The 12,391-nt window shown below is 44.1% G+C and overlaps 1 protein-coding gene across 2 annotated transcripts in view; it reads left to right on the forward strand.

Annotated features, from left to right (window-relative positions):
• Positions 1 to 394: 394 nt before the first annotated feature.
• The window catches only part of CLTC (clathrin heavy chain), an 81,307-nt gene continuing 69,310 nt past the window's right edge, over positions 395 to 12,391 (forward strand). For both annotated transcript variants that reach the window (XM_008271197.4, XM_008271198.4), the window contains exon 1: positions 395 to 908. In XM_008271197.4, coding sequence (XP_008269419.1) covers positions 867 to 908 — 42 coding nt within the window. In that variant the 5' untranslated portion in view covers positions 395 to 866. The remainder of the gene's footprint in view (positions 909 to 12,391) is intronic.

Here is a 12,391-nt window from a genome sequence, read left to right on the forward strand (position 1 = left end):
CCGCCCACCGCCTCAAGGCGGGCGGGGGAGGCGGGCTGCAGCCAGCTGCCGGCGAGCGCAGCGGCGGCGCCGTTTCGCCGAGTCACCGGGCGGGCGGGCGGCTGGTCCCGTGTGCCCACGCCACGTCCTCTCCGCCAGGGACGCGGTCCAAACAGGGGACGCAGGGGCAAAGAAACGGCAGCCGCCGCGCCTCAAGGTGGCCCAACGGGCACCTCACTCCCAGGAGACGCCGCATTCTCCTAGAACTTGCGCCCCATTCTGGCAGCGTCAGCCGACCCTTCCCTACCAGCATCACGTGCACCTGGAAGTACGTGGGTGGGACCCAAAGCGCCTACGGAAATGACGTAGGTCGCCCCGAGTCGCATGATGTGGCAAAATGCAAAAAAAAAAAAAAAGGAAGGGGGGGAGGGAAAAGCAGAAGCCTGGAGAAAGTGATGAGTCTAGAAAAGTAGTCCCTGCTGTTCCTCTATTTCCCCGGTGTCGCATCAGGAAGCGAGGCCCCCAGCGCACTGCGCCCCGAATCCCTGCGCCTGGCCGCGGCGCGGCGCTCCGTGGAGGGGTACATAAGGCGGAGGGGGGGTGAGGCGACGGGGCGGAGTTTTGTCGCCGGGATCCTTCCGCAGGGCTCAGCCGTTTCCGGAGTCTGCGCTGCGCCCGGTTCCGCCATTGCGGCTCTCCTGGCCCCTGGAGCCTCCGCCCCCGACCCGAGCTCTCTCGTCTGCCTGCCAGTTTCCTGCGTCCCCGGAGAGTATCCTGCCGAGCCCAGCCTCCCCCCTCCCCTTCTCCTCCTCTCCCTTCGGAGAGCCCGGGCAGCCACTGCCCCGAAGCCCCAGTGACAGGAGGAGACTCTACCCCCCGACAGCGCCATGGCCCAGATTCTTCCAATTCGTTTTCAGGAGCATCTCCAGGTGCGGCTAGATCTGGGCTGCTGCGGGCTGTGGTGACGGTGGTAGGAAGGAAGAAGCTACGGTCTGGGCCGGAGCAGGAAGGGAGGGGTGTCGGTGTTTGGCGTAGGTGGAGGAAGGGGCGCTATCTTGGAAAGCTTAAAGGGTTAAAGGATATGGGGCTTGGGTGGAAAGGACGAGAGTTGGGGTGTAAAGGCCGGCAAGCCAGGCCTGACTCTGAGGGCCTTTCTGTCTTGCTTCCTGGAAGGCAAGAACTGCGCGTGTTATCCCCCCTCCCCTTCCCGTTTTATTCAGTTCATTCATTTGGATAGGGGAGTGGGAGAGGGGAATTCTCCCGAGTTTCTTCCGGCCGGAGCAAGCATTCTCATCATCCCCTGGGCCAGTGCAGGGCTGTCACCCTCCACTGCCCATCTCTTCCCTTTCCCCCCATCGTGTCTGCACCCGGGAGTTGCGGGGCGGGTGAGTTGGGGAGGAGCAACCTTTTTTTCTTCCTCCCTCTGCGGCTCTCAACTGAGAAAGGCACCTTTCCGGGGGCGGGGGGTGGGGGTGGCGGCCGTGGCTTGTCCCTTGCCTTCCCCGAGGCAGTAGGAACAGAAGGTCACTGAAGGAATAGAATGGGGGGACGCAGTTTTCAGGGCGCGGTCAGTCTTAGAGTGCGTGGGGTCAAGGTCCCTGGGGAACTCGCTTGGTTTTCCTTTCTTGATTTCTTTGGGGGTGGTGTGGCTCTTAAATCCTTTTGAGTTCAGAACGTAGCAAAGTGTTACCTAGAGGTTATCTGGGGGGGGGGGGGTCCTCAGGAGTCCATCCGGTGGTTGTGAAATGTGTGGCTTGAGTGCCTCCGACAGGATCGCATGGAATGGAACAGAGGCCCGGGGTTAAGGACACACCTGCCCTGAGTTGGTCTGTAACTCGTTTCTTCTTGGTAGATTCTAGAGTTCTTCCGTAAGTGCCTTACCCTGGAGGCAACATTCTTACGGTTGTCTCTTTGGGCAGCTTGCCAATGGCTAGCCTAGGCAGGTGATCATTGAAGGGCTTCGCTGAATTAGGCCTCTTTTTGAGCTTCTGATGTCCCTGGTTCACCAATCCTGGATTCTCATCAGGAATAATAAATTAACTTGGTTTCTTCCCGTATGTCCCCTTAAAGAAGCCTGCCCCAGGGCCATCTACGGCAGGACTCACTTCCTAATCCGAGGATGCAGTGGTTTAAAATGAGACTGGTTCTGGTAACCTATGGGATACTTTTCCACGCAAGGAAGTTTTATGTACTTTCCCCCATTGGTGTAACAAAAGAAAGAGTCTTGTCAATAGAACAGTTAATATTCAGGCTACGAGTAAAATAATTACATATTTCTTTACAGGCATCACATTTGCTTGCACTAGCAAGACATTATTTTCCTTTAAGGTTTGAAATGTAAAGAATGCTAAATCTTTAACCCATTAAGTAAGTTAAGTAGTACAGCTTTGTTCAGTCACCCAAAACTCATGTAAAGTAATGGAATATACCTTGGCTATAAAAACAGTTTTATGAAAGGTTAACACATGTTAGGTGTGACAGAACGGGCTTGGAAAAAGTTATTTTTTGTGCTCCATCCAAGTTTAATTACTGTGATTACCTCTGTTAAAAAAGGGGTGGTAAATGAGTGTGGAGGATTAGGAAAGTACTGTTCTTGCATGAGAAGGGGAAACCCAGGCTCTTCCTCGCACTAAAGTACATCTGAAATATCTTTCTGCAGACAAATGTTTGTAATGATAACCCAAGAGAAGCTGGTGTGGCTGCTGTTTATTTTACATGGCACAGCTATAGCCCACTGGTAAATCTTGCTGACCAGTGGTGGTTTGAGTAATCACTTTTCATTTCCATTAAAGAGGAGAGGATTGTTGAGTGATCCTCAAAATTGAATCCAACTGTGTCATTGATTGAAGACAGATTTGATACAGGTGTGGTTTTGAGGTTCTGTTAATACTTGAGTGAAGCCATTTTCTTAATAATTTGAAGATTTTAAGTACAAAGCAGCTTAAGAAGTATAATTGAAAAATTCTATTACTCATTTTTTTGGAGTTCTGTATCATGCTCAAACTTAAGCTTAGCTAATATGACTGTAGACTCCAGTTGATAGTGATTAATTGCACAGAGTTCAAATTACTAAATTTTAATAATATAGCTCTTCATATTTTTATTCCTTCCCTTTTTAAAATAAGGGCTATTTTTTGATTTTTTATTTGAAAGGCAGATTTTCAGAGAGAGCTTTCATCCGCTGGTTCACACCCCAAATGGCCACAAATGCCAAAGTTGTCAGAAGCCGGTTTTTTTTTTTTCTTTTTGACAGGCAGAGTGGACAGTGAGAGAGACAGAGAGAAAGGTCTTCCTTTTTGCCGTTGGTTCACCCCACAGTGGCCGCTGCGACTGGCGTGCTGCAACCTGCGTGTTGTGCTGATCCAAAGCCAGGAGCTTCTCCTGGTCTCCCATGCGGGTGCAGGGCCCAAGCACTTGGGCCATCCTCCACTGCACTCCTGGGCCACAGCAGAGAGCTGGACTGGAAGAGGGGCAACTGGAACAGAATCCGGCACTCCGACCGGGACTAGAACCCGGTGTGCCGGCGCCGCAGGCGAAGGATTAGCCTAGTGAGCCGCGGCACAGGCCAGGAGCCGGGAACTTCTAACCGGGTCTCCCAAGTGAGTGCAGGGGCCCAACCACTTGGGCCATCTTATCCTGCTTTCCCAGATGCATTAGCAGGGGGCTGGATACTAAGTGGAGCAGCTGAGACTCTAACCAGAGCCCATATGGGATGCTGGCACTGCAGGCTTAACCTGCTACACCGTAAGTGGTCAAAGTCCTCTGAGCTTCTCTATCAGTCTGATGAATAACAACAGGAAGCTTTCTGAAACACCTAAGAACTGGTAGAATATAGAGTTAGCTTGTGAAACTTGAAAAGGTGAACAGTGAATGAATTTATTTATTTTTACGATTTATTTATTTATTTATTTGAAAGAGTTACACAGAGAGAGGAGAGGCAGAGAGAGGTCTTTCATCTGTTGGTTCACTCCCCAGTTGGCCGCAACAGCCAGAGCTGCGCCAATCCGAAGCCAGGAGCTTCTTATCGGTCTCCCACATGGGTGCAGGGACCCAAGGACTTGGGCCATCTTCTACTGCTTTCCCAGGCCATAGCAGAGAGCTGGATCAGAAGTGGAGCAGCCAGGTCTCGAACTGTTGCTCATACTGGATGACAGCACTTCAGGCCAAGTCTTTAACCGGCAAGTGCCGGCCCCGATTGGATTTATTTCTTATACCCCTGAAATATGTTGGCCAACTGAAGGATCTGTCATCAAGGCTTAGAGCTACATTAAATAAATGTTAATATTTTAACATTAAATGTGAAGGAATTTTTTTTCTTTTAGGATTTTAGACTGATACTGTCTCGCACGATATTGCTAGAGCTGCAGATTCTGAAAAAATCCTAAGATACATATTAAATGTCTGCAGTGCTTGATTGTTGGTACGTTATATTTCTGCCATCTGACACATTTTGCTGCATTCCTGGGTTCTTTATATCTGCAATTAAAAACATCCCCACCCTATTCCTTTTTCTTTATCCATAAAAGCAGGCATGGAATGTGTTATTGAATGGTAGGAGTTCTTGCCATGGTTATTTTGCTTTGCTTTGGGATATGCTGTATGGCTTAGCAGTATTGCTTGGAATTATGCTACAGTCTACCTTAGGAATAACTTCCAAGTTTAAAATGTATCATGTTTTCCAGGATTTTCTTAATGATCTACTTACTTAAAAGGGTATGGCTAATTTAAGTGAAAGCGCTTTCATTCCTGTTGGGAAGTAATTTTTTTTTATTTATTTTCAAACTTTTTTTTTACACAGAGAAGAGGTGGCAGAGAGAGAGGGGGAGGTTTTCCATCCAGTGGTTCACTCCCCAATTGGTTGCAACAGCCGAAACTACGCCAATCTGAAGCCAGGAGCCAAGAGCTTCTTCTGGGTCTCCCACGTGGATGCAGGGGCCCAAAGACTTGGGCCATCTTCTACTGTTTCCCCAGGCCATAGCAGAGAGCTGGATAGGAGGTGGAACAGCGGAGTCTCGAACCAGCACCCATATGGGATTCAGGCCAGGGTGTTAACCTGCTGCACCACAGCACTGGCCCCAGGAGATAATTTAAAACATGGAAGTGTGTGTGTGGAACGACATTCCTTTTCATTTTCACATGCTGGGAAATTCATGGTGTCAGTTACTCTGGTAGTTTGTTCTTGAAACAATTGTTTCTGAGCAAAGTTGGATTTAGTACCTTGGTTTTAAAAATTCCCATGTAAATAGAGAATCCTCAAGTTCTTTACTAAATTATTTTTAAATGCCTATACTTAATCCTGTGTTACATGCAGTTTTTCTGTCAGTGTTACTGATACAGCTTTTTGCTTTTTCAGAGTTAGTGCCCAATAAAACTATCTTTAATGGTACAAATATCTACTAGTTACATAGGGATATTGCACACTTGAAATTGACTAGAGTGACAAATAACATTTTTCCTTCTATTTCTTTTTGATTTAAATTTAAATAGCTACATAAGGCTGTTGAGTACCAGCATTGAGCTGCACAATTATAGGCCGTTCTGACATGTTTTATAAGGTTGAAGGTATATCTGGGGACCGGCGCTGTGGCTCAGTGGGTTAAAGCCCTGGCCTGAAGTGCCGGCATCCCATATGGGCGCCAGTTCTAGTCCGAGCTGCTCCTGTTCCCATCCAGCTCTCTGCTATGGCCTGGGAAAGCAGTAGAGGATGGCCCAAGTGCTTGGGCCCCTGCACCCGTGTGGGAGACCCAGAAGTTCCTGGCTGCTGGCTTCAGATTGGCGCAGCTCCGGCCGTTGTGGCCATCTGGGGAGTGAACTATCGGATGGAAGACCTCTCTCTCTGTCTCTGCCTCTTTCTGTAACTCTTTCAAATAAATAAAATAAATCTTTTTAAAAAAAAAAAAAAAGGCCATGATGGAGGAATGGCAGGTGCTTTAAAAAAAAAGTTTATCTGACCACACATTGATTTGCTTTAGAAAATTTTGTTTGCTAAAATTAAAAATGCTCATTATTCAGAAGTACTAATTGAATATTGACTCTTTCCCGACATGGTGATGATGAATGATGACTAGTGAATGAAGGGAGCATCAGACTTCTTGAGATTCCATTGTAGGCAATAAATGTGGCTTTGCACTTTCAGATCTTCATTCAGTCCCCCCAAACATCCTTTTTAAAAGTTTTTTAAAATTTACTTTAAAATTGGAAAGGGAGAGAGAGACCTCTACTCTGCTGATTGATTCCTCAAATGCAAAGATTGGAGCCAGGAATTCAATGCAGATTTCCCATGTGGGTGGCAGGGACCCAACTACCTGATCCATAAGCTGCTGCCTCCCAGAGTCTGCATTAACAGGAAGGTAGAATCGGGAGCAAAGCCAGGTGTTATACCCAGATAGGGGTTATGGGCAGCTTAACCTCTTGGCCAGATACCTGCCCCAGACACCTTTCTTTAACAGCTGAAGAAACAAAGAAGTGTCCAGAGACCACAATAGCGTAATGAGATTTGTATCTGGGTCTTCTAACACAAAGCAAATCATTACATTTCTTTGAAATATTTTAAGAGAAGTTATATAGCATACTCATTTGTGCTTTTGTTTTCTGTTGGATTGTGACCTAGAGAGGTGACTTCTCTCATTTAAAATGTGATTAGTGGTGTGTCATAGTAAACAGAGCAGGGATTTGGAGTTGTTGAGACCAGTGCTATCCAGTAGAAAAATGTGAGTCACATCTGTCATTTTAATTTTTCTAGTGGCCATATGGCTTTATAGCCTAGTAGGTAAAGCCACTGTCTGTGGCATGCTGATGCTGAATTGAGTCCTGGCTGCTCCACTTCTGATCCAGCTCTCTGCTAACACCCTAAGAAAGTATCAGAAGATGGCCTAAGTGCTTGGGCGCCTGCATCCATGTGGAGACCTGGAAGAAGCTCCTGGCTTAAGGTCAGCCCAGCTCTGGCTGTTCTGGCTGGGGAGTGGACAGCAGATGGAAGATCTCACTTTCTGTCTCTCGGTCTCTCTCTAACTCTGCCTTTCAAATAAATAAAATCTTTAAAAAAAAAAAGTGCAGGTACAATTAATACTTTATCTAACTCAGTTTGCCCAAAATATCATCTCAACATATAATCAGTATAAAATTTACTAATGAGATATTTGACATTCTTTTGGTACTAAAATTTTAAAATCTGGTAAGTATTGTAAACTTAAGAGCATCTCTTTTTTTTTTAAATGTAGCTTTTTTAAGATTTATTTATTTGAAAGTCAGAATTACACAGAGAAGGAGCAGCAGAGAGAGAGAGAGAAAGCTTCCATCTACTGGTTTACTCCCTAATTGGCCGCAGTGGCTGGAGCTGTGCTGATCGGATCCAGGAGCTTCTTCTGGGTCTCCCATGTGGATGCAGGGGCACAAGGACTTGGGCCATCTTCTACTGCTTTCCCAAGCCACAGCAGAAAGCTGGACTGGAAGTGGAGCAGCCGGGACTGGAAGTGGAGCAGCCGGGACTCGAACTGGCGCCCATATCGGATGCCAGCACTGCAGGCCATGGCTTTACCCGCTACTCCACAGCATTAGCCCCAAGAGCATCTCAATTCAGACCTTGTTTTCATTGGAAATACTTGATGTGTATTGAGTTGATAAAATTCATAGTTGGAAAAGAAGATTTGTATACCTAGGTTATTCGACATATTTAAATTTTACAATAATCAAACCAGTTATCAGTAATTTAGTGTGAAAAGTAATCATTGTAACTGTTTCAAGTGCTCAGTATCTTATATTGATTGGGGCTTGTGGCTACCATATTGAACCATACAGAGATGGGACTAACCTCTTGCTACCTTTTCTGTGTAAATAAAGTAAGCATTAAACCAGTGACATGATTTTTCATTTGCAGATCTGAACTTTAGTGGTTATAAATATTTGGGGTTAGTGCTTTCATCTAAAATTGAATACTTTACATATCAGGAAATATGTTACACAAGTACAGAGTGGCAAAAAAGTAGACTGTGCCTTGCATTCATGCTTGTATTGGTTAGTTAGCAAAAGCTCTCCTCAAATCATTGCAGCCAAGGATGTTTGCTTGATTGTAATCTTTTATGTATTTGCTTGATAATGTTCAGGCTTTAATGCAGACATTAATATGATAAATTGACATCACCCTGAAACTGATCCCCCAAATTAACAGTTTACATCTCTTACTATATTCCATGAATTCAGTGTGTGCTCTTGGTACATTTTTAATTACTGTTTACTGATAGGATATATTTGAGAAACCAAATGAATCACATCTGATGAAATATCCATGTGAAATGCCAGTCAGGCTTTTGTTAGTATTATTAAATGAGGGGTCTTCAAAACTTTATGGAGGGATGGATGTTTGGCTCAGTAATTAAGATGCCACTTGGGCCATATGCCAGATCAGTTACTGGGATCAAGTCTTAGGTCTCCTGATTCAAGTTCCTGCTAATGGACATCCTGAGAGACTGCAGGTGATGGTTAAAGTCCTTTTGTCCTTGTTACCTACTTGGAAGACTTGAGTTCCAGGTTCTTGGCTTTGGCCTGGCCCAGCACAGGCTGTTGCAGGTGTTTCAGGAGTGAACCAGCAGTTGCTGCTGTCTCTTTGTATCTCCTTCTCTCTAGCTTTAAAAATAAATCTTAAAAAGTTCATGGAAAATGCTTGTTATGAAATGGCATGGACTTCAAATTTTTTTGCAGCACAGTAAAGTTATCTTTTAATGACATTTTCCCACAAATTTTTTAAAGTACTAATATATGCCCTTTAGGATAGTGTTGAAGAGAATAATCTTGTTTAGATAGAAAATAAGTTCATAACTGATATTTTAGTCCTTTTTATTAGAATGAGGCTATTTCTCTAAAGTCATTTAAATTTATGTCATGCTAAAGCTGCTTCATAAAATCAACTTATCTTGGGAGCCGCTTCATTGTTTGCTTGAGGTTTCTTTCCCATCCCCTTGGCCAAGTGCCTGTGACTAATGCTCTTAACTCGAAGGGAAGCTTGGATCTGAGTGTATTACACAAAACCCATCTGTCAAACTTGTATTTTGTGAGTTTTTTGTATTGTGGAAGACATAATTTAAGATATTTTGTCCTACTTTGAATGGAGTAACTACCCATCACATCTTAATTGTTCTGAAATCAAATCTAGAAAATCAAAATACATTGACCACTACAGCTATTTGAGTACCTACTATGTGCCAAGAAGTCTTTTGTTGATTAGTTAATTAGTAAGAAGACTTTTTCAAATAGGTGGGGTTAGCCTTATTTTACAGATGGGGAAACTGAAATTAATAGCAATTAACTCAGAGTCACACAGCTAGAAACTTTAACATAATACTTGTTGCCTCAATTTGGCACATTGCTTCATTTCATCAATGATCTGTATAATTAGAACTGCAAAATACACCATGGGTTTTATTATGCTTTGGTTTTCTTTGATATGCATAGTTTAATAGTAATTTGTTTTGAGGGCAATAGTTTTCATATTACAGAAGAAGTAGGGCCAGTGAGCCAACATTTGACTTTCCATGCCCTTAAATGAAAGACAGAGTTACAGAGTGAGGGAGGAAGGGAGGGAGGTCCTCCGTCTGCTGGTTCATTCCCCAAATGGTCGCAATGGCCGAAGCCGGGCCAGATCAAAGCTAGGAGCCAGGAGCTTCCTCTGGGCCTCCCACACAGGTACAGGGGTCCAAGGACCTGGTCAGTTCCCCATTGCCCTCCCAGGCGCATCAGCAGGGAGCTGGATCAGAAGTGGAGCGGCTGGGACCCAAAGTGTCACTCATACGGGATGCTGGTTGTTACAGGCTAGGCGGGTTCTCAACCTGCTTTGCCATAACACTGGTCCCTGGTCCCCATACCTTAAACCATTATTTAAATGATAACCTCTTGGGGCTGGCACTGTGGTGTAGTGTGTTAAAGTCCTGGCTGCTCCACTTCTTATCCATCTCCTTGCCAATGTGCCTGGGAAAGCAGCAGAGGCTGGCCCGAGTCCTTGGGCTCCTGCACCCACGTGGGAGACCCAGAAGAAGCTCCTGGTTCCTGGCTTCAGATCGGCTCAGCTCTAGCCATTGTGGTCATTTGGGGAGTGAACCAGTGAGTGGAAGACTTCTCTGTATCTGTCTCTACCTCTCTAACTCTGACTTTCAAATAAATAACATTAAAAAAAAAAAAGATACCTCTTTAAGAAGCTTTATCTGGAGTTCCTTCTGGAAAATTGTGCAAACGGATCAGATTGACTTGTAGCCAGGATTATCTGTATCCCTCAAATAAGGCTAAATTTTAAAAATTTGTCTATATAGGCTTTTTCCTTTATAACAAGAGTAAATATGTCCCAATATGAAACCATTTATGAAAGCAGGAAGCTTCTGCTTTCTGTTTTACTATATATTCCTGTTTTTGTGTTTATGCTAATGTAAAACTCGAATAGACCTCAAGGTAAACAGTTGTACCAAAATTGAGAGAGGGGTAACAGTATATTTGCTAGCTCAGTTTGAGCAGCACAGTGGTAGAGGGGGAAAATGGTTACAAACATGTAGGGTTGAGCTTTGGAGGCAGAACTGCCAGTAATATTAGTACTTCCTGTTCTGAATCATTAGGCAAATAAGCATGTTTCTTTAGTTCTAAAGTAAAGCAGATTTTAAAGGTTGTTTACTGAAAGGGTGGAAACCAAGTCCATTAAATTCACATTTTGCCACATTATAAAATTTGAACTCTACAGTATGCAATTCTGGAAAATGTTTTCTATATTTAATTTTACCTTTATTTGATAACATGAGTTTTTTTTTTTTTTGACAGGCAGAGTGGATAGTGAGAGAGAGAGACAGAGAGAAAGGTCTTCCCTTTGCCGTTGGTTCACCCTCCAATGGCCGCCGTGGCTGGCGCGCCGCGGCCGGCGTATTGCGGCCGGCGCACCGTGCTGATCCGATGGCAGGAGCCAGGTGCTTCTCCTGGTCTCCCATGGGGTGCAGGGCCCAAGCACTTGGGCCATCCTCCACTGCACTCCCTGGCCACAGCAGAGAGCTGGCCTGGAAGAGGGGCAACCGGGACAGAATCCGGCGCCCCGACTGGGACTAGAACCCGGTGTGCCGGCGCCGCAAGGCGGAGGATTAGCCTAGTGAGCTGCGGCGCCAGCCTGAGATTTTTTTTTAAACTTAGCATCCTTATTTATTAAGTTAAAAATACTTTCTGGCAATTGTGAAGTTAAAATATATGTTTATGTTTATACCCTAATCCTTATTCCTTTTAGATATGTAAATAATAGTTCTTGCCTTCTACTTATACCAACCTAAAGGAAGAAACTGCAATCTACCCAGTTGCTAAATCAAGATTTTGAAGTTAGATCAGATTCTTCTTTTTCATTTTCCACATTCAGTCCATTTCTGGAGTAGAGAAGGGAAGAACCCTCACAGTGAAGCATGCTAGGATCCCAGAGATTGCAGTTTTTGATAACCCTTATCTGTTGAACTATGGGAATTATAGTAGATGAAAAATGGAAATTGGGTTGAAAGTTGCTTTCGTTCATATCCAACTGCTCATCTTAGAAACCACCAAAGTGCACAGAGTGAAGCCAAGACCACCCTAATTGCTCAGTTAGGCACACAGCTGGCTTTGAATAGATTACATTATTTGAAGATGAAAATGGGAGGGGAATGGAACCAGCCAAAGCAGGAACCAGACATTCCGGTAGAGGATGTGGACATCCCAAGCTGTGACTTCACACTGTACCAAAAATCTTAATAGATGAAGTCAAATGAGTTTTACATTAAGCATACCTAATCTGTAAGAATTTGTATGAAGAAACCAAAAGTTTTTTTTTTTAATTGAAAAAGAATTCATTTAAATTTGCCATCTTAAAGTGAACTACTTAGTAATATTTAGTAGATTCGCAGTGTTGCACAACCATCACCTAAATCTAGCTCTAAAACATTTTCATGACCTGAAAAAGAAGCCTTATACCCATCAGGTAATCTGTCAACCTCTCTCTTCTTCCTATCCCTTGGCAACTACTAATTTGCTTTCTGTCTGATTGTATTTACCTATTCCTTATATTTTACTTAAATGTAATCATAGAATATCGGACTTTATATTTCTAACATCTTTCACTATGTGCAATAGAGGTTCATCGTGTTCTAGAATATTTCAGTGCTGTGTTCCTTTGTGTTGGAAAAATAGTCCTGTTGAATGGATATGTCACATTTTATTTCTCCTCTCAGTTGAGGGACATTTGAGCTGTTGCAACCTTTGGAGTTGTGAGTAGAGCTGAAGTGAACATTCACATACAGGTTTTTGTTTGAATACCTGTTTTTAGCTCTCTTGGATATACTGAGAAGTAGAATTATTGGATCATATGTAATTCTAAGTTTTAGCTTTTTGAAGGCCCTCCAAACTTTTTCCCACTGTAGTTGCAGCATTT

This window comes from Oryctolagus cuniculus, chromosome 17, assembly GCF_964237555.1.
Source record: "Oryctolagus cuniculus chromosome 17, mOryCun1.1, whole genome shotgun sequence".
Classification (NCBI taxonomy): Eukaryota; Metazoa; Chordata; class Mammalia; order Lagomorpha; family Leporidae; genus Oryctolagus; species Oryctolagus cuniculus.